At 45.5% G+C, this 22,491-nt stretch overlaps 1 protein-coding gene and 1 long non-coding RNA gene across 5 annotated transcripts in view; one reads left to right on the plus strand and one right to left on the minus strand.

Moving 5' to 3' along the window:
• Window positions 1-1,515, minus strand: part of PRDM16 (PR/SET domain 16) — a 424,846-nt gene extending 423,331 nt beyond the window's left edge. Inside the window, exon 1 of one of the 3 annotated variants that reach the window (XM_034753221.1) lies at window positions 1,338-1,515. In XM_034753221.1, the coding sequence (XP_034609112.1) occupies window positions 1,338-1,374 (37 nt within the window). In that variant the 5' untranslated portion in view covers window positions 1,375-1,515. The remainder of the gene's footprint in view (window positions 1-1,337) is intronic. The other 2 variants (XM_034753220.1, XM_034753222.1) reach the window with 2 other exon arrangements.
• A 62-nt stretch (window positions 1,516-1,577) lies between these two features.
• LOC117867855 lies at window positions 1,578-11,038 on the plus strand. 2 transcript variants are annotated; one of them, XR_004643528.1, is made up of 6 exons: window positions 1,578-1,730; window positions 2,720-2,995; window positions 5,669-5,734; window positions 9,062-9,207; window positions 9,386-9,485; window positions 9,793-11,038. It is a non-coding gene; the product is annotated as an uncharacterized LOC117867855 (long non-coding RNA). The 2 variants fall into 2 exon arrangements; XR_004643527.1 differs by lacking the exon at window positions 9,793-11,038 and having other exon boundaries at window positions 9,386-9,729.
• The last annotated feature ends 11,453 nt before the right edge of the window (window positions 11,039-22,491 follow it).

The raw sequence follows: 22,491 nt of genomic DNA on the forward strand, positions 1-22,491 counted from the left end.
CCCAGCATTGGGATACAAACTTCACTCTTCTTACCTGAAATAGCTCTCACCTCGGCACTGCCATGACCTATGTTAAAAATGTATTTACATGCAAAGGGGCAGCTCTCGGATCCCACATATTCTTGTAACGTCCAAGGATTAATCAATCCTGAAAGACTCAGTGTGAAAGTGCCCCCCATTTAAACAAACTAGACATCACTATTGTAAAAGTATTCAAATACAAATGTAAGTAGTACAGAGAATGAGTTGGAACTTACAGTCTCCAGATATTTTGCACAAAGCCAGAGTGAAACAGAAACTAAAAAATAAAAATAAAATACAAAATAAAAAAGCGCAGCTTTTGACAGATTCAATAGGCACCTAAATTCCCTACTGCCCCAAAACCTTAATATCGACCCCGCTAGGAAACACAGCAGGTATTTCAAGCTGGGCTCTACAAGCGGTGGGGGTCGGAATAAACCCACCCTTTTCCTACAGCAACCCAACTCCTCGTGTGAAAATTCAGCTTTTCAAAAAAGAAAGGAAGGAAGGAAGAACGAGTCCAGGCGACGGGGGAAAAAAAATCTGCCGCAAAACTTAGTTGCAATTCCAAAATCACAACCTATAGAAAGACACCCCCTTGTCGTGCCCCCCCATACCTTCTTAAACCCCCTCCCCCCAGCTGAGAGAGTCTAAATCTTTCCGTTTCAGCGTAGGAATCTGCGAATCCAAACCCTTAGTGAGAAAGGATCCATTTTGATACAAATTCTCTTCCCTTCTCTCTCTCTCCTAAATAATTGTCCCTTAGACTAGTGGGGTTTTTCCCTCTCTCTCTCTCTCTCAAACGTTAAGTCTCTTTGGAACCTGAAGACTAGTGCCAAACGCAGATCTCTAGCGCCCACTATTTCAAAAGCCAGGAATATTATTTCACAAGACTTGGAACGACTCAATAAAAAAAAAAAAAAAAAAAAAAAAAAGTTGCTATCCCCTTTCGTCAACTTTGCAGCTAACTTTCGCTTCTCTCCCCCCCCTTTATTGGCCATCTCTGCTCTCCTCCAGCTCCTCCGGGGTGAACCCCACCAAAGCGCTTCTGGGGTGCAAGAGAGACCCCCAGCCCGCAGGAAACTGCGAGCCGCCGCTCTGCTGAGCCCAGCGCGTCTCCGTGCTGAGCCGCTCACACACAAAAAAGGGGTGGACAGCAGGGCTCTCGCATCTATTTCGCTCCAGGAATGAGAAAGGGCACGAAAAGGGGGCTCCTGCCCCGCAGCAGCACCCACCGCCCAGCCCTCCGGCGGCACAGATCCTGCGGGACCCTGGAGGGGACCCTGGAAGCGGAAGAAGGGAAAGAAAGGACCTACTTTTGGGCAGTTTTCTCGCCCTCGCCTTGGATCTCATCTTGTCGGCTTGTGGATTCTTCTCCTCCTCCTTGAGCCCAGAAGCAGCTACACACTATCTTCATCTCCCAAGCATTGTCAGTTTGGACACCTTCGCACATGCGCACAGAGCATTCAATCTGACACCCTCGCCAGGGCCAAAAAAACTTTCCAATGTATTCATCACCATCAGGGGTTTTTTTTTTGGCCCTACCCTCTTTTCAAATTCCTTTCCCCCCCCCCCCCCCCCAGCACCATCATAGCCTTTCCCTGATCTGCCCCTTTAAGAAAAATCAACCCACTCTAAGCCTAACCCTTTGTACACTGACCTTACACACTGGACAATATTTAAGGATCAAGGTACCATCCTATAAAGAGGTGATTATTTATTATTAATTATTACTATTATTTAATAGCAATGTTGTAGCACGGAGATTGTTATTCTGTAATTGCGAATATTTTAAACAGGCTTGTTTGGGGTTTTTTTTAATTAACTTTTTTTAATTTACTGTAACTTTTCCTTTGACAGCCAGGTTTTTTGGTTTTTTTTTTACTTTGATTCGGAGGTTTGCGTGGCTATTTAAAATCATTATCTGGGATTTGCCACATGCTATCATGTAATGGTTTTCACAAGGATATTCCTTTTTTTGAATGCCGTAACGAGAATGTCTGTTGACATTTTTGTGTGTGAACATTTTAATTAAAAATTAAAACACCGGTTTTACACTTTTTCAGGCTTGGGGTATGTGTGTGTGTGTGGCACTTTTGCTATCAGAGTCCTTTCTTTATTACGCCGTGCACATTTGCATATGGCCAATATTGCTAAATATATTTGTAACCTTGATCGTGCTAGTAGGGGAGTCGGAATTCTGTTTGGGTTATTAGCCAAGAGCGGCTGCATGTAGCACAAGATGCAGTCACACTTAATCTGTACGATTTGGCGTGGCGTGTGTGTTTCTGCACTTCTTTTTTCGACAATTAATTAAGACAAAATAAGATGTTAAAAGGTTAAAAAAATAGCTCGCCGGTGTTTTTAAAAGAGACTGAGAATTAGGATGCTGGGTTAAAGAGAAACATATGATCCAGTCTACATTTGTGCCTTTGATTCAAAGCTCTGGCAGGTACCTGAGTTTGGATTTCAGAAGGATACCATATCATTTCTATACGTTTCTCCCCCGCCTCCCCTCTCAAACAAATCTAGCTCGACCTCCTGTCTGGACTGGGCCATCCAGTTCTGAGGCTGTCCCTTCCTGGATGGGAGAGATGTTCTGCCTTACCCATCCCCTACCCACTGAAGGGGCTCTGAGGAGTAGAAAAGACCCTGGTTTGGAGAGAGCAAAGATGAGTCTCATGCTTTTGCATTTTAGGTACCAAGGCAGAGCCATTTTCTGGACGCCAGATATAATAGTGATCGCCTCCTTGGGAATATTAAAAATACTGCTACTCCTAAGTGATCCCTGCCTAGACATTGGAGTTGTCCGTGATCCCCGGAAGTGGAGGCACAGACAGATCAGACAGACCCTCTTTGAAGAAAGGAGTGATGTGTAAATAGCTGGGTGATTGATGTGCTGTCTTTGACTGCGGAGAAAGCACTATTTTAATTCAAGTGGCCAGGTCAGATGGTCACGGAGGAAGGTTGAAAGGTAGGATTTAATGAGATTAATATGGAGGGAGAGCGACTTCATAAACATTCAGGAACAGAAGCGGGCTGGGGAAAGTACTCCGGTTTGCAGTGAAGGTGCAGAAACATACTGGGGACTCGGCGAGCAGAGGCGTCTCACTCTAGGGCATTCCAAAAACAAAGGGAAAGTTAGATGGGTGGTTGGGCTCTCTCCTGCCATCTGAACTTTTGCACTGCAGGTGGGAGGGGGGTGGAATTATCCTTGCTAATTACTGGGTTTCCCTTCCTCATTGCCCTCTTTAATTGCAGATGGAAGCAGGGCCCTTTTAGATGCTACTTATTTAGTAATAGGTGGGGAGGGGAAGAAGCCCATTTTTTTTAATATACAGATAGTGAAACTTCCAACCACGTGTCGCGAAAAACGCTGAAATGCGGATTGCAGATTTCTTTCTTGAAAATGTAGTAATATTCAGAGAGTCGTTTCACTTCATTGTGCGGACCCGCAGGTTGGAAACTCAAATTGTTTGTAGCTTAAATGTGGAAACAGCAGAGCTGACGTTTAAAATCAGTTGAAATATTTCCTACAAAGACCGTAGGTATCTTCCACACCCCTAAAATGAGCTGGTAATGAAAGACCCAGGTTTGAGTTAAACTAAATGTTCTTTTCTTTTCGACATTATTGTCCATTCACTGTTTTTGCAGAACAGACATGAAAACAAAATCTTGTTTGTTTTTTTTCCAAATGGCATTTAAAAAACTCGATTTAACAAATGACAACGGGGCTGGAAGACTATAGTAACAGGAGTCAGGGTTCGAGTCCAAACAGCAGATTGGTTTGAAGTTAAGGATCTAAAAGCATGCTATTGCTAATTGCACACGGCTTTGCCTTTTTAAAAAAAGAATTCTGCATGCAAATAATTCTTTGCTGGAGTCCAAATCTACAAGGGTGGATCTTGCATTAACTATTAGCAAGAATAGCATCTCTCGCACAAGACATACATATTAGAACTCCATCGCCTTATATCTAGGAAGCAATGAACTGCAGACAGTGCTTCTGCTAGATGATCTGTTTAACTCTAGTGCTAGAATCCAGCTGTTTGGCTGAGTGAAGGTGCACTCAGGTGCGTATGAAGAGGTTGCACTATACCAGAAGGTCAAATCACCTTCACCTGTGAAGAGAGCACAGCGGAATCTCGGGGATTTTTATATACCCCCAACCACCCCGGCACAGCTGTCCCTTTTCCCCTGTACAGCAGGCGAACGTATAAAAACGGCTATTAATACGTATTACACAAAGGTATAATTGAAAGTAATGTTCCCTGGCTGTGCAGAGACATCTCTTATGCAACTCTTCTTAATCATAAGCCTGCCTTTCGATTGCCAAATATCCAGCATCCCGATGACATATATGTCTATATTTCCTTCCAGAAATAATGCAGCAACAGCGTTCCACTAACTGCGGCGTCCGACTTGTGTTAGCAGGACTTTCTCCTTACAGATTCCTAGACAGTGTCGGGGACAAGATGGACTCTCTGGTCTATTTTTTTTTTTAAAGGAATAATTTTATTTTTTCATTACAAATTAAACAGAGGAAATGAAATGCAAAACAAAGCAAACGAGCTCCCAACTAAGGCAAGGCAAAGAGATTGGGAGCAGCCCTTAGTTTTACTTTGAAATGATTTTCACGTCTTGTATTAACAACGGTGATGTAGTAAATATGTGCACAGTTTAAATGTTGCAACAAAGATCGAACGGATTTCTCTTCGGTCCCCCATCCCTTCCTCCTCCCCCTACCATCTTTCCTACAATAATTTACAAAGAAGGAAATATACCATATTGGGGGGGGGGGGCAGTTTTCCCTCCCTCTCCCCGCCATCTCCCTTGCAAAAAACAGGTACAAAACTGACATCGGATTTACCCTAGATTATTCGGGGTGGGGGGGTGGAACTAAAAAGCCAGGAACCAATCTCAAACTGTATTTATTTCTCTCTCTCTCTCACTCTCACACACTCACAAATTATTGAAAGTGTGCTTTCCTAATTCGGACAGAGTGGAGTATCTATAATTGAACAAGAATCCCCGCTGTTTTCCCAGGGTCCCCTTTTACAAAATTGGTTTTAGATCAAAAACATTTTTTGATTGTCTTGTTCTTTAAAAAAAATTCCAAACAAATCGAGGAGTGATCTCCGTTTACATTGCGCTCCTGCTAGGTTCTAATGAATATGGTTCGATTCGATGCGCAGAGAAGACAGCCGGCTAACACCCTGGTTTTACATGCCTTTCCCCCAGCCCCACGTCCCTGGTTTATACTCCCGCACAGCGCAAAGGCTGTTTTGCTATATTTCAGACTTGACCTCCCAGGGGGAAGAAACGGGACTGAAGACCAAATGTTGGTGCTCAGCAAATCCCAAACACCCAAGATGAAACCTCTGGCCATCCTCAGATACCCATTCTGCGGCTTGTTGACAAAAGCCCGACGTCCCTGGCCGGAGCAGACGTGTGACCTGCTCGCCGGGTATTTGATTTTACAAAGAAATCCGTATGATCCTCTTTTGCACCTGTTTGAATACGTATCGCTTGCATGGATAAGTGGAGGGATTCCTTGCTGCTCTACTTGCTTGGGCTGGGGAAGGGTCACTTGTGAACGCCTGGCCTGGCGAGTGGAGCCACATAACCTTGTGTTCTATCCCCACAGCGCCACCGCTCCTCCACCTCGCTCTGTATCCCTGTACAATGATTTCAGAGGACGCAGACAATACGGGTGAGTGGCTGAGCAAGGCCCAGGGAATACCTGCCTACCTCTGGGGGATTTAACGGTAGCTCGCCAAGATCCCCAAACGCATGCTGGGTGCATTCCTGCAGCTGGTTTCAGGCTATACCCCCCGGAGGAGGTCACTTGGAGGCAGGATCTTAATCGTTTTTCTGCCCCATGAAAATGCTCAGGCCTTTACATTTTAAAACAAAAACCACTGGCCAGGAGAGACGAGTGCAGAGCCCCTTCTGCATTGGGGTTATGACAGGGGAATTGCAGTTAGCCCAGGCACACAATCTGGGGCTGGAGAGGGTGGGTCTGTCAGCCGGGCACACGCACAAACCAGTCCTGGGGAGATCGCCATTTTAAGAGGCTATAGGATCTGCCTCTGCCCCTATTTCCACCTTCATTTCTGGTTTCTCATCCAGCCAGGGCACACACACACACTGGCGCGCGGGTTATATTTTAACGGGGCTCTAAGGTGGATACTGGAGTGGTTCTAATTTAAGAGGTCGCCTGGCTGGCATTTTCATTGCAAAGTCCTGGGCTTTCTAGACGTTGTGAACTTGGCTTTGAAAGTACTGTACGCACCAGGCGAAACTTTGCGTGCCAGGATCCTCGTTTAAAACAACAGTTAGCCCCAGGTGGTCATCTTCACCATCAGCCACGAAACAGGCAGGGCAGCCCTGTCTGGGAGCGGCCATGTCCACAGAAGCACCTGAGAGGCGGCTTTCAGGTTGTTTTCCACTGCTTGGAAAACATGGGTTTACACTTGGCAAGCTGGTGTGCACAAGTGCTTTTTAAGTAGTAAAGCAGATTAAAATGGCTGAGATGTTGTGGCTCGAGCAGGAGCTGGGGCACCTGCTTTCTCTTCCCGAGGATTTTAGCACAAATGCCGATTGTTCCTGCCCAGCGTTGGAGGGAGATTATACAGAGAATTATTTTTAAAAAATAGGCAAACTCCCCTGGGCACATGAAGGCGCCGCTCTGCTCTAGTGTGAGCGAGGCGCAGATTAGCCGGTAAGAATGTCACACGCTTACCTAGAGGGTTTTTCCTTTTTAATCTGCCATCAATAAACGAAGGGAAACAACACACACAACCCCCACATTGTAACCCACGCAAATTCCCTTTCATCCCCGATTATGCCCAGAAATTTCAGCATCTTTCATCCCGGCTTCAAAGCCCCGTTTCGCTGCAGGCACAAGGGGGCAGTTAAGGGTAGACTGGAAACATTTGCAGCCAGTGAGGGTGGCTGGGAGGTCAGCAGCAATTGGCCAGGGGGGGAAGCCAGAACCCCGAACTCAGCACTGGGCCGGTCAATGAAGGAGGAGCTGCCGTGCAAAGCTCCTGGTTGTCGCTGCCTGTGTTAGTTTCTTTCACTTCGCTGCGTCGAGCCTGTCAATGGGAAAGTTTGTGTTTGTTTAAATAACAGATGTTTACTGCTGCCCTGGAAAAGATCTGTGTGTGTGCGTGTGATTAATTCAAAGGATTCACTACTTGCAAAAGCTCCTGGTCTAAAACACTGAAATGGGGCCGCAGCACCCGCCCTGAGCAAAGCCAGATTTGCACTTCTGAACGCGGAGTTATTCCCCTTTACCAGAGGATTCTGCTGGGAAACCCGACGTTGGCCATTCTTTGCCCTGAGCCTGTAGCATTCTCTTTATATTTGTAAGGGTGGGGTTAATAAAACGAGTGTGTGCAAGGGGCGATGTCGGGTGAAAGTGGAGAGAAGCTGAAATACCTCCTAAAGGCGCTGTTCCGATTAAATGGTCTTTAGAATCAGGTCAACACTTGTGCTACTTTTTTTAAAGGCATGTTATTTACCCAATACACTGTAATAGCGCCTTCCCTAGGTAAAGATCGTGCATTTGCATACGCCTTTGGAAAAAACATTATTTACCCAAACGCCCCTAAACAGCTGCTTAAGAAACATCATTCCTGATTGAAAGAGAGGGAGAGGGAATTCTGCTGGTCTTCTGCACAGAAAAAAAACCCAAACCAACAAGAATTCTTAAGGCATTTTTACTGAGAAAATTGGAAATAAAATAGGACGAAAAATACCGATTCTATCAGATATATATTTAGATTATATTAGCCTTACTGCACGTGTCTTCCTAAAGCACAGTATTTTCTGGCTAGTTTTTTTAAATGTTAAAATATATTTTGATCCAAAAACTAATTTCAATGCAGTTTACTAATTTCCAGGAATAAAAATACTGGTCCCGTTGGGGCCCTGAAAAATTAAGCTTCTTTTTTAAAAAATACATGATAAATTTAAGAATTCCTTCAAATTCGTTGCCGTCCATTGTGTAAATCTACAGTTAGCTGATCCGAAGTAGAGTACCAGCGCACACGTTAAAACAAGGGGCTGCGAAAGGGATCATTCAAACCTCAAATATCCGAGGGTTTAAAATAACATTTTGGATAATTATTAGCTGTATAATTATTAGCCATTAATTGAGGATGATGCACCAGTGTCTTAAAATGCCATCCTGGCAGTTTAATTCGTTTTTGCATGATGCCAGCCCAAATTTAATTAACCCCGACCGTCTTGCATGAAAAATTTAAAATAAATGCTAAATTATTTGTTACATTTGATTTAAATGTTTTGTTGTGAGGAGAAGACTTGCTAAATTACATCAAGAAGCAACTGACAGGTAATAAACCATTAAACGTTTTATAATGGAAAGGGCGAAGTGTCCTGATGTAACAGGACAGACTGTTACACAGCCCTGCTAGGAGATTTGGAATTCTTTTCTGACAGGCCTGTGCATTATAATAATTTAGCCGCTCTGCCGCAAACGAAAACCATTTTGGGGGGAGAAACATTTTTTCCTACCGAGATACATAATTTCTAAAATACCCAAACTCTCTATTCAACGTCCCTGTTTGCTTAAAATTAGCTCAACTCTCCACCTATTTCAAAGGCAGATGCTGTAGCGTTCAGTGAAGTGTGTTGATTTGCAGGGGTTACAGGACCGAGAGGGACCCAGAAAATCTACATCCGTACAAAAATTAATTCTCGAAGGGAGCTCGACACCTTATCCCTCCTCCATTCGCCTGAAACAAAAATGTAGATCCATTTTTTAATAGCCAGCAAACCGGGCACCAGGGGGGTTGTAACTCAAGAGGGGAGTTTCTTTAATTAAGGGGGGGGAGGGAGAGAGAACGGGAGGTTTAAACTGAACTGCGTGCAGATTTAATTTACTATCCTGCAAAAGAGCTGATGCCTTCCCAGATAGTGTTATGTTCGTAACAATTATTAAAGGAAGATCCGTTTAGATCTTTACCCCTGAAAAGTCAAACCCCTCCTCCCCTCATTTTTCTCCACACAGATCAAAGCAGCACCAGAGCCAGTTTCTCTGAAGACACGTGTCAAAGAGAAGAAATCGCCGGCATTGTGTTGAGTTTCACGCATTGTTTGCCTGTGGAGAACAAGGGAGCGAATTCCCCCGAGAAGGCAAAGCACCGAACCTGGAGGGTGTGTGGGGAGAGGGGCGGGGGCGAAGGTGGGGTTCGCTCTATTGTTCCTAATTAATTCTGATTAACAACGATTCTTAATCAAAAAATGTTGGCTTCAAAGTCGGAGAGCCAGGAGGACGTAATGAGGAGTCCGCGCCACGGATCGTGTGTAAACTGTCCCCTTCCTTTCTTCTCAGTATAAATAAAACGGGGCCAATGGACGAAGACAGAACAGGGCAACCTTCTTTCGCCCTATATTGAGACTCGGCTACCGCAATTAACATTGCTGCATATGGAGTGAGTCCCCTCCGTGTACATGCCTTCGCCCCCATGCTAATGATGGCTGCAGCGGAGTTAGCTGTATAATTATTAGCCATTAATTGAGTTCAGGACCTTTTATGGCTGTGGGAAATGAGCAGTCTGACCACTCATTCCAATAAGGGTCTGCACACAGCCAAGAGCTATGAAAAGTCATCCCGGGCTGGCTGGGCCCAGCCCGACACAATCCCCCAGAGGGGGAGAAAGACATTAACGGGGGGGGGAGGGAGGGGGGAGATCGGTAGGTGAAAATGACAGACACTTTAACCGGATGGATTTATTTCAGAACTTTGACGCGGAGTCGCCACGCGAGTGCCCTGGAAGCCGGGAGAGGCAGTTGACTAGAACAGCTTGTCTTGAGGCAAGAAAAGAAACACAAGAAAGTTAAATAAAATAAAGTGCACATTAAGGGAAAGGCTATGCAGGCGCACAGACTCCCCCTGAGCTGGGGGAGGGGGGTTGTTTTCCAGTTACTGGGCTGAGGAATGTAGATCTGACTAGGAGAGAGCCCATATTTCTGGGGACACTCCCCCCTTCTATTCATTTGAAGATACAGATAACCCCAGGGCTGGCCCAATCACTGGGGAAAGTGAAAGGCAAAGGGATAATGTTCAGGTTGGAATCTCACTTTGCAAAAATTGCATCGATGATTACCCCGACCCCCGCGCTCCGGGAAACCTGTTCCACATTTAAACTAACTTGCAAGTTTCAGATTTGCGCCAGGATCTGCAAAAAATAAAATACCCCCCCCCCCGCCCCGAAGTCACTCAAAGTCAGCCCATGCGCCCATTGCAAGAATCAATCCGAATTATATTGTTACATAAACCGCGGCTGCCTTCGCTCCGGGAAGAGCAGTTGCCTTCTGGAGCGGGGTACGGAGCCTGGCTCCCAGAGCGCGGTTGTATTAGCCTGTAGGGCACAGAGCAGCCCCCAGAACAGTGGCATTATTGGGGAGACCCTCCGAGGGGAAGCGGTGGAGTGGGGAGCAAGAAACGGATGAAAGTCCGTTTCGGCTCCAGGGACAGCAGGGCGGGCTAAAGGAAGCAGAGCTCCACGTCCCAGCCTAGCACAGGGTGTAGCAAAGAACAGCCCCCCCCAAACCAGCAACCCTCCCCCCAGGAAAGCAGCTGGCGGGGTGATGCCAGCTCAGATGCGGGAGGGCGCAAAAGGTTCTGCCTTTTGGTTTCCTACCTAAAGAAACCGACACTGGCTCTGAAAAGGTGACAGATGCTGCTGTTCCCCCCTGTCTTTCTACAGCGCTGGCATGTGGCAGGCAGGAGTGGCCCGTCTCGCCCAGGAAGGGTAAGGCCAGCACATGTAACTGCCTGTGTCATTCGACTCCCTATAGAGGGTCCAGGGCTGAGCATTTACAGGTGGACGGGTCCGGTCTCTGACGGTCAGGGGGGTCCGCACTTTATCCCTGGAATCGGAGAAGTGGGCTACAGGGGATGAAGACAAGATCCGCATTGCTCCAAACGTTCTGATTTGCGTGGTTGGATGGGGAAAGGGGAGACCGAGAACACCCTCCCCACACACACAGCACGAATCCACATTGCAGAACGTGGGAGCGGCGACTCTAGATTCACTTTGTTACGTATCCTTAACTTCACGTTTCCACCTTCTAATTAAAGTTGCCCAAAATTGCCCACAGCCTTATTTGCATGCAAGGGACTCAGTTCAAAGATGCTAACGTATTGTCTCCTCTTAGAACTTAACATTTCCCTCTTCAGTTCTCACTTGAAAGAAGTTTCAGAACAGTATTCACAGACTGTCCAAAACGAACAAAACCTTCCCCTTTGCTAGGAAGAGAAATCCGGTGTATTCAATCAAGGGGGGGGAGGTAAAAGAAGAGAAGCATATTCTCAGAAGTCTGCAGATTTTTTAAAAGGCTGCATTGTTCTTGCCTTTTCCTGAAAACTGATTTTTAAAGCACAAACTCGCACGCCTGAAAAAAAAAAGATTAAAATAAAACATCACCGATTTCTTTTTGCACAGTTTAGACTCTTAGAATCACTCTTCTGCAAGAGCTTTCCAAGCACAGCCTTTCCGAAGGCATAATTATCAACTTAAAAAAAAAAACTAGCAAACAAGGGGGAAAAAAGACCCAGGACTTTCCCCAATGCTCCTTTCTTTGATTTTCATTATTTCAACTCAAGACGATAGCTTAGGACTGTCGAAAGAACCTGACTTCTTCCAAGTCCCACCTGAAAAACGTTTGGGTGCCAATTACGTACTGATCATCTGCAGGCAAAGAGAGGTTGGATATTGATTATTTATATGCCCAGGGAGATTCTAACCGCATCTCTGTAGAAAAAAAAATGCACACACCCGCAATCCTTTCTGTGCACTCTACATTTGTTTAACAGGCAAAGGGGTCTCTCCTCTTTTTTTGGGGGGGGGGGGGGCGTTCCTAAAAGGAAGATCCAAGCCAAGCAAACTAGGGAAGTTGAACCACTTTTTGGCTGCCTCTTGGGAAGGCGATAAGTGCAAAATGCCCGTGGGAACCCATTTATGATTAACTCCTTTTCTTAGAAAGGTGCATAATGGGAGCAAACAGGGAGCTGATGGGACATGAACATATTTTATTCATTTAGGACACAAAGCAGCTTTTTGATATATATATATATAACTCCCTTTCAAATTGAAGGTAGTGAAGGGCATAATTCAAAGGAGTAGGCGGGAGGGGGAAACGTATGGAGTGCGAGGTGATTTTGCAGTGATCTTTCATTCACCGGTGGGGGTGCCTGATTTACCCAGGCGCTACAGGGAGAGAAATGCGGACCGCGGGCTAAGCATATGCGACAAAGGGGGTCTTTGGCTTGGAAAACACCTCCCAGGAACCCCGATCACATGCCTGGAGAGGCTATGCCACCAGAGCTTGGCCCCATCCAGACAGCCCTGCGTGCCTACAACACCATGGCCCACGGGCAAAGACGGGGTACCCAGCTACTGAGCTCTGACCGGGGCTGGCTCCCTTCTCCTGCTTCGCTGAACCCAAACCTCTAGGCAAGGGTTCCTGCACTGACATGGCGGCGTCTAGCTCCGCCTGGCCCTACGGGAAAACGCTCTGCAAAAGGCCACAGTAGAGACGAAGCCTAACCACGACCCGCTATTCATCACGCCTGGGATTCTGTCTACACAGGCCAGCGCATAGATAGACTTCTCCGCTCGTGTTTCTGGGCTGGCTCCGAAAAACCCCATGGGAAGGTTATTTTCGACTCCAACCCACGGGAGTTTTCCTCCAAGGCTCGTGGTCATTTCCACGGCTCCGGGTCTGGAGGAGGGAAGGGCTGTAGATGACCCCAGTGACTGACTAGCTTTTACAAAGACCGTTGTCAATAACGTTCAAATCAGGAGACTCATGATTCTTGACCCCCGCCATCCTGTGTCCGCTGCCCCTTGCCCCCCTTATGTTGGGTGGAGGGGGGGGGTTCCTCTCCAGCCAGTTTTTCTTGACGATTTCTGTCCAGGTCTTGGTCGCTACGCCCCCCCCCCCTCCGGGAAAGGAGCCCAAGAACCGAAGGAAGCACGAACCTGACATGGGGGGGGGGGCGCCTGCTGCCCTTCCCCCCTGTCCCCCCACCAGGGCAAAGGCAGGCGTGGCACGAAGCCCGGCGCGCCTCGGTTCTGGCTCTAGCGCGTCTCGGCTGCGTTGACACGGAAGATGGCAGCAGAATTCTGCGAGAACAGAGGCTAGAGCGCGCCGAGGGGGCAGCGCCCGTCTGCCCTGAACCCAGCTCCCTTCTGCCCTCCTGGTCTGAGCCCAAAGCACGACTTCCCCTCCCCCCGCCGCTTTCCTCAGAGCTTGGGCTGGACCCCCCTCCCGCCCCCACGGCGAGCAAGGTGCGTTTAGACGTCGAGCTAGCTAACTCGAGTTAACGCACGCCCCTGGCTCCTTTCGCCGTGAAGACGCAGGGGTGGCAGTGTGCCGAGTGGGTCAGGTGTTCTGCCTGGAAACCTCCCTCCAACTGTGTAAGCGGGGGTTGATTCTTGCCGCTCCTCAGCGCTTTCTTCGTGGTCACAAAGTTACTAACAAACACGACTAGATTTAAACCAAAACTACAACCCCGCTCCGCGTCCCCCCTGTACTGACTACACAGGCCCCTTGGGAGACGGATCCGGGCCAGTCGCCTCCCCGCCGGCGGGTCAATTGCTCCTGCACCCAGCCCGCTCTGTCCCCCCTGTCCCAACCAACTCTCTCCCGCTGTTAAAACCAGGCCCGGAGACGCGCTTTACTGGCCCACAACGAGCTAATCCAATAGGAAGGAAACAGTAAGAGCCCTGCTCTGCCAAGCCAGCTACAAAAGTGCAGAAACCAGGAAAGCCCTGGAGCAAAACCACTCTGGATGTGACCTTAAGAAGATGCAATCAATCCTGCTCTGCTGGGGGACACCTCGGTGAGACCTGCCCTGCTCACGGAAACCCAGGCAGGGACGGGAGCCTTTTAACCTTTTTTGTGCCCTAGCCAAGTTCAGTAAACTTCCTCCTCCCCATCAGACAATTAGCCACAAAGATGATGAGAAAGGGCTGGGGTGAGCAATGTCCTCTGTGCATTTAAGAAGTTAGGTAGCAGCTTTACATGCCAGAGGGTTTGGCTTGGCTAGGGGTAGGACTACAGGTAAGGCAGACACTGCATGTCCAGGTAGCTTGGTATAAACAGCCGTGTAGACAGGAGGCATTGCTTAGCAGAGAAGAACACAGACATGCTGGAGCCCTAGAGTATATGTCCTACAGCTGTTTTAGGTGGTGGGGACCCGCACCCCTGGAATAGAGAAGGATTCATTGGAAAAGGGAGCCGGTTTATGCACCCCTAAGAATTGGTGGTGGTTCGGTCCCATCGCATCACCCTAAATCTGCATCCCTTTTGACTCCTGCCCTATAGCCAACTTGTGTCCCTGCACGGACAAAGGGCAGCCAGGCCAGCCACTCAGAGGAAGCTGATGCTACAAACACAGTTGCCCATTGCTACAAAGGCAGGAGGCAGATGGTGGAAGCTGCAGGTTTTTCTCCCAGGCCACTTCCTGCTGAGCTCAAGACACTAGTAATAGTAAAACATTTAGAACAGAATGAAAGCCAGAAGCCCCAGTTGGGTCAGGTCCACTCCCACAGTGAAACGCAGGGTCTGTCTACAGTGGAACTGCTACGCTGTTTGGAGGAGTTCGTCTGTTGGGCACAGGAAATCCACCTCCCCCAGAGGCAGTACTAGATCAACAGAATAATTCTTCCCTCTACCTAGCACTATCTATGCTGGGTTTAGGTTGGCAGAGCTCTCTCTCTCTCAGGGGTGTGGATTTCCACACCCTGAGAGATGTAGCTAGGCCAATGTAAGTTCCCAGTGTACACCAGGCCACAGGCCCCACCTCAGAAAGATTGCAATTAAATAGATAAGAGACTGGGCAGGAAGGGAATGACTTGCCCAAGTACACCCAGCAGAGCCAGGACTAGAACCCATGTCTCCTGATTTACAGGGCCCTATCCCATGGGACCATGGTGCCTCCTAAGCCAGACCTGCTGGAGGGAGTTCATCCCTCCCCGCCAACAACAGCCTATGTCTATTATTTTTCCAATAATCACCCCTTGAAAGCAGAGCCTAAAGGAGCAGGACAACAGCTAGACCCTACTCTGAGTTTCCCTTTGTGTTCAGATCCAAAATCCCGTCCAATGCACTTACCTGGCAGAGTCATTCATAATTACCCACCTGACTGGGAACCATCTCTGAACATTCTTGTGCCCTACTCTTCTCTGTATGGGTTACCTCTGCAGCCTGGTAAGGGACAGACACCCCCTTAGCACACTAGAGCTCCAAACCAGCCTGATGTTTAATCTCATAGATTCATAGATTCTAGTACTGGAAGGGACTCCGAGAGGTCATCGAGTCCAGTCCTCTGCCTGCATGGCAGGACCAAGGTCTAGACAGTAGACCATCCCTGATAGACATTTATCTAACCTACTCTTAAATATCTCCAGAGATGGATTCCACAACCTCCCTAGACAATTTATTCCAGTGTTTAGCCACCCTGACAGTTAGGAACTTTTTCCTAATGTCCAACCTAAACCTCCCTTGCTGCAGTTTAAGCCCATTGCTTCTTATTCTATCCTTAGAGACTAAGGTGAACAAGTTTTCTCCCTCCTCCTTATGACACCCTTTTAGATACCTGAAAACTGCTATCATGTCCCCTCTCAGTCTTCTCTTTTTCAAACTAAACAAACCCAATTCTTTCAGCCTTCCGTCATAGGTCATGTTCTCAAGACCTTTAATCATTCTTGTTGCTCTTCTCTAGACTTTCTCCAATTTCTCCACATCTTTCTTGAAATGCGGTGCCCAGAACTGAACACAATACTCCAGTTGAGGCCTAACCAGTGCAGAGTAGAGCGGAAGAATGACTTCTCGTGTCTTGCTCACAACACACCTGTTAATACATCCCAGAATCATGTTTGCTTTTCTTGCAACAGCATCACACTGTTGACTCATATTTAGCTTATGGTCCACTATAATCCCTAGATCCCTTTCTGCCGTACTCCTTCCTAGACAGTCTCTTCCCATTCTGTATGTGTGAAACTGATTTTTCCTTCTTAAGTGGAGCACTTTGCATTTGTCTTTATTAAACTTCATCCTGTTTACCTCAGACCATTTCTCCAATTTGTCCAGATCATTTTGAATTATGACCCTGTCCTCCAAAGCAGTTGCAATCCCTCCCAGTTTGGTATCAGCCGCAAACTTAATAAGCGTACTTTCTATGCCAATATCTAAGTCATTAATGAAGATAATGAACAGAGCCGGTCCCAAAACAGACCCCTGCGGTACCCCACTCGTTATGCCTTTCCAGCAGGATTGGGAACCATTAATAACAACTCTCTGAGTACGGTTATCCAGCCAGTTATGCACCCACCTTATAGTAGCTTCATCTAAATTGTATTTGCCTAGTTTATCAATAAGAATATCATGCAAGACCGTATCAAATGCCTTAATAAAGTCTAGGTATACCACATCCACCGCTTCTCCCTTATCCACAAGACTCGTTATCCTATCAAAGAAAGCTATCAGATTGGTATTTCCTAAGGAACAGCAATGGAGAGAAATTTATTGCAAATCTCACCTATTTTCTTCCACCTCTGAAGGAACCTCTCTGGCTCACAACAGCACTGCCAGCAACATTTTCACATCCATCCCTAAAACCGGGAAAAACCTTCAAATAAAAACACCACACACACACACTACACACCACACACACACTACACACTCCTGTCCTGGAGCAGACAGAGAATAGCTGTAGCTGGGAAAGTACTTAGAAGCGTTTCTCAAGTGGCCGGCGCAGTTTGCATCTCGCCCAAGTCCAGGAAAAACCCTCAGAACCCAACAGAACTCTTCCAACCATGGGAAATCCTAATTCATTTAGATGCAGGAATGCATGAAAAACTGTCCTAGCAAATAATATTAAGAACACACATTACTATGCAATAGACTTGACTTCTCTGAGAGGTAAACTGCATCCAGGAAGAATACGCCAAGTTCATACCCCCCTCCACCACCACCAGCACAAAAAATAATTCTGGCCTTGCTGTCTCGATCTTTTGTCAAGGCTGAGTGATCATTCATTCATTATTTTAGATTTTGTGATTTGGGTAGTTTGAAATCTCAGCACATAGTGATCAGTGTAACAGAGATAGGAGCCCTAATCCATTGCTAGGAGAACCCCAGTCTGTGTATCCAAAAATCAAGCCTCATACATCCCTTCTCCCCCTCAATATACGGGCACACAGATTGGCAATTAAAGCACTGGTTTTCAACTAGGGGTACATGTACCCATGGGGGTACACAGAGGTCTTCCAGGGGGTACATCAATTTGTCTAGATATTTGCCTAGTTTTACAACAGGCTATATAAAAAGCATGAGCAAAGTCAGTAAATACTAAAATTTCATACAGACAATGACTTGTTCATATGGCTCTATATAGTATACATGGAAATGTAAGTACAATATTTATATTCTAATTGATTTATTTTATAATTATATGGTAAAAATGAGAAAGTCAGCAATTTTTTTCAGTAATTGTGTGCTGTGACACTTTTGTATTTTTACATCTGAGTTTGTAAGCAAGTCATTTTTAAGTGAGGTGGAACTTGGGGTACGCAAGACAAATCAGACTCCTGAAAGGGGTAGAGTGTTCTGGAAAGGTTGAGAGCCACTGAATTAGAGAACCTTTCCAGATTTCCCCTTCTGCTGAAAGCATATCAACCCTTTAAAAATAAGATCACCAGACTGTTTTATTTGACTAAGGGTTTGCTTCACAAATTATCTACCCTGAGAGCTAATGGTAACTCCCCCAGGGGAAAATATCATGGAGCAGTTTTGTTAGCAGAGCAGAGGGTCACAGTCAGTGAGAAGCTTACTCTGAGGCAGTTAAAATAAAACTCCACTTAGAAAAATGGTTACAACATTAATTGCAAAAAATTGCAGTACACCTTGGGTGTGGAAAATTTTTGGGGAAAAAATTCAAAAAGTTAAAAAAAACCAAAACAACCACCCCAACCTATTACCTTTTTCCAACTTGCTCATTCCAGTAGTAATGTCTCTGCACTTCCTTATCCAGGATCTGCTCCATTTATAAGCTATTGGCCAATCTTGCACACACTTTCTCCCTGGCTTCACCTTCCCTCCACATTGAAGTTAAGGGAAGAGACCAGGCTCTTTGGGGGTAGTGTCTGTAGGTATGTCTACATTGTAATAGAACACCTGCTGCAGGCCCGTGACAGCTGACTCAGGCTTGCAGGGCAATAAAACTGCAATGTAGATGTATGGGCTTGGGCTAGAACTGGGCTCTGGGATCCTCCCACCTCACAGGATCTCAGAGGCCAGGCTCCAGCCTGAGCCAGACCAGCCTGTCAGTTGACAGAGGCCAGCCTCGGGTGTTTGTTGCAGTGTAGACATATCCTGTGTGTTTTGTGAAGCATTGGGTAGGCTTGGGAGGATTAGATTTTTGTCAGTAAATGTCAATTTCACTGTATACCCACAAACCTACCAAAAATATTTCCACTGATAATCATCTAAATTTGCAGATGGGCAAAGAAAGACAAATGCTGCTTGAGGACTACTTTGAGTGACATTTACTTGGTATATTTGGTCATGTGATGTTGACAATTTGTGGTTTAATGGTTATAAAGATTTAAAGTGTTGAATCTCAATGTCTACGGCCATTGCCTGATCCCGCCCCCATTGCATAATTTCACAACTCTGAAAACTTAAATAGATTTTTAAAAAAAGCATAAAAATCCCATAATTTTGCACCACTGTGAACATTAAAATTGATAAAATGCTTAAAAATAAACAGTGATCTGTCCATCAAAAGTTATAAAACAAATATTGAATCCTCCAAGCCAATCTATACATCATAAAAGCACCTTCTGTTCCTTCAGATCTTGTGTAGGAAACAAATGATTTTACAACCAATATGTTATTGAAAGTAAAAATGAACCCAATATCTAAATTAAAACACAATCTCACTGAACAATAGTGTTTACTAGACTTTTGTTTAAAGAAGAAACTTGCTAGATTAATATACTTAAGCACGAAGCAAACCCCAATAAATTGCTATCCAGTGAAGGGGTATTAAATTAACTTTATCCTCATGCTATTGATTGGAAGCCACTCCAATCAAACTTCCCTGAACAAGAGTACTGTGCATTCCTGGCAGCCTTTGCTGAATTCAGGAAGGAATTAAGTACCCATCAGCCTACCTCAAAGGGATACTTTTGGGTAATATACTGCATGCATAATGACTGTAGGGGAAAAAAAAGGTTCCAGGTGTATCTGCCCAGGGTCCATGGAGCATTTTTCTCCTTAGCTATACATCAAAAATAAATAACCAATTTTGTTGACCTAGGGATAAAACCCACTTTTCTTGCATACTCAACATGACCACTGAAGTTCTAGATGCACATGGAACATAGGATCAGACCCCTATTTTACAGAGGGCTGTATGTACATTTATGTCAGTTCCAGCATATATCACTAAACCACTACAAAGCAATGACTTACTATAGAGCACCACAAAGGTAGATACACACATGTGCAAGCAGGCCCTTCAGAAATCCATTATCTTCAGGGGGTTTATTTTTGCACTTATAGAATCAGCATTTTTGTACCCCTCTCTCTTCCCCCACCCCACATATTTAAGCAACAAGAACATAAAGGAAGGACATTTGCTGAGCACTAACGATTGGTTGAGAGGAGCTGGTGTAAGTGGCCGCTCAAGGACCCCAGATGGCATTATTCCCCAGGAAATGCTCTGAGGCCATGGCATCGTTTCTATGCACTGTAAAATAGAAAGAAGCCCATAAGTACACGTGTTTTTGTTTTGTTTTGTTTTATTAAAAGCGTGTGATGTACTTTCTAGTCAGTGTGCACATTTCTAGACAACTGACACCCTGTACATTAGCCAGGTTGCTTGAGCCATCTGCTGCAATTCCTGCTCTTGATTTTTATAATGTCACCTGTTCTATCAGAACACTTTCCACAAGAAGCCAACACAAAAAGCTCTCTCTTGTTCAGCCCTGCTGGCAGAAACATGCTTAAGGCTGCAGTTGGGATTTGGTTTTGAAATCCGCATACAAAGTCTGATGGTGATGGTCTGCTCGAGAGGGCAATCGCAGGAAAGCTAAGTCAGAGAAACAGGTGTTGCAGTGAGCTCTGAAGATACTGAGGTTTATGGTCATTCTTATTTCACCTGCCACTGAGTTCTACAATCTCTGTCCTGCTTCTATGGAAGTCTTGCATCCCCTATTTGTTGGCAGCTTAATTTTTCCAGTGGAGAGAAGCTCTCATGTGAGGTTATTGTCATAGAAGGAGGGGACTCTCTCAGGTAGCAAGACCCAATGCCATGCAAATCTTTAGAAATCAGTACAGTGACTTGGAACTCGACTTTGTTCAATGGGGAACCAGTGCAGGGAGTGGCCAATTTAAATTAATTCAACGAACAGTCGGTACACCCAATTTTTGCAAGTCCTGCTATGTTAAGAACATTTACCGTATTCGGCTGAAATATTAGCTTTGAGATCTACTGATTAAAAGGGCTATATAAGAGCTAGGTATTATTGCTACCTAGAACCTCAATGTAACAAAAATAAAACAATACATAGTGCCTATAAACAACTTTCCATTTTCAAAGCAAATTACCTACCTAGATGGTTAACATTCACAAGTATTATGCCCCTTTTAAAGATAGGCCAACAGTAGCAGAACCGTTAAGTGACTTGCCAAAGGACAGAGGCAGGGTAGGATCAGACCCAAGGGTTCCTGTTGCTTGGGCCATGCTAACTGTAGATTAAGTGGTGAATATTAGAAATATGTTGTCACATATAAAAGGCCCCTTCAGATTCCTTGTCCATGGTGTTGAACACTCCTTTGGCTATCGGATTAAAAAAATAATGCTTACATAAAATGTTCCAAGATTCAGCGACATGCAGCTTTTAAGAGAACAGTGCCAATAGTACTGTTTCCTCATACATACTCCCGATCCTTCCCTTACCTTTGGTCCAGGTTCAATACCCCAGAATGGATATACCTTCAGTAGCTCATCTACCACTGAGTTGCAGTTCTGCTCATTGATTATGAAATGAGATGGGACAATAGTTTCATTCCTCAAAAGTATAAAATTAAATAGAGTGACCTGAGAACTTTCTTTACAAATAATTGAATGAGGTCACCCATACAGTGATTTTAAATGTCTTACATCAGCGTGGCTGTCTTCTCTCTTTAGGAAATAAGTTCCTGTGAATGAGAGGCTTACTCACTTTCAGTCATTTGGGTGCATTACAGCAAGTGGGACAGTGCTCAGTCATTGGGGGAAATGTATTTTCTATAACGTGATTACTAGCTGCTTTTTAACTCTGCTCTTACGCAACCTAGAATGTGAACCAATTAAAGATCACAAAAGGGCTTGACGTTTTCAAGGGAATCGGAACTTTAATCAATTTTTTTGTCATAAAGCTCAGCAGAATGAGCGGTTCTGGCAGTGAAGTATGTTATTCTGCAAGCATATTGACCACCAAATGCTGTCTGGCAGGGCACAATTAAGGTGTAAAGAATGACTGCAAAATAATAAACCTAAATCAGGTCACAACAGGGGGGAAAATGACCAGTATCTGCTATTTCTTTAAAAAAATAATTCAGAATGGCTGCTCCATTTGTGACGCTTCATATAATAGTTACCTTAGTGAGAGTCCTGGCAGAAAAGGGCTCTGCATTTCTGTGTTATAATCATCTGGGCTTCACCTCGGCCTTTAATTTTTACAGCTGGACCAGTTTATCACAGCCTACCTTTCACTAAAAAGGGAAAACTATCACTTTAAGCAAAACCATTCAAGACTCCGCATCTGAACATAAATAAATCTAACAAAACAAGATTTATGTTCCCAGTGATGTCATTCCCTCAAGCTCTGCCTGTTCCCCAAGCAAACCAACACTCAATATTTTCCTTCTTCCACTTATGCCTACACAAACCAATGCTAAAATTGCGTAGTTTCTCATCACACAGGTCACTACACATTCATATTTCTCACCATCCTTTTCTAGATACTTCCCCCCCCCGCCCACACACACACACACACACACACACACACACAAAAGCCAGGAACACACATCCCCCCTACAATAAAATCCCAAACCCTTGTGTGTTGGTGATGATCAAAAATTGTCAGCGCTTAGGACCTGATACTGCAGACACACGTGAGCAACTCCAAGCATGCGAACTGTCTGATTGACTCAATGAAATTACTCATGTAAGCGTTTGCTCCTTAAAAAGCTCCTGTTCTGCAAGCTGAATCAAGCATATGCTAGGACTGCCCTTTTAGCCGACACACCCAGGATTGAACAGGACCTCCAGAGCTAACATGAGCCACGACCGACTGAGCTAAAGAAGTATAGCAGAGGGCTGCAACAACTCATATCCTCTGTGGATTGGCACAGAGGGGGACCTGCAACACAAAT

The sequence above is a fragment of the Trachemys scripta genome, chromosome 19, assembly GCF_013100865.1.
Source record: "Trachemys scripta elegans isolate TJP31775 chromosome 19, CAS_Tse_1.0, whole genome shotgun sequence".
NCBI lineage: Eukaryota > Metazoa > Chordata > Testudines > Emydidae > Trachemys > Trachemys scripta.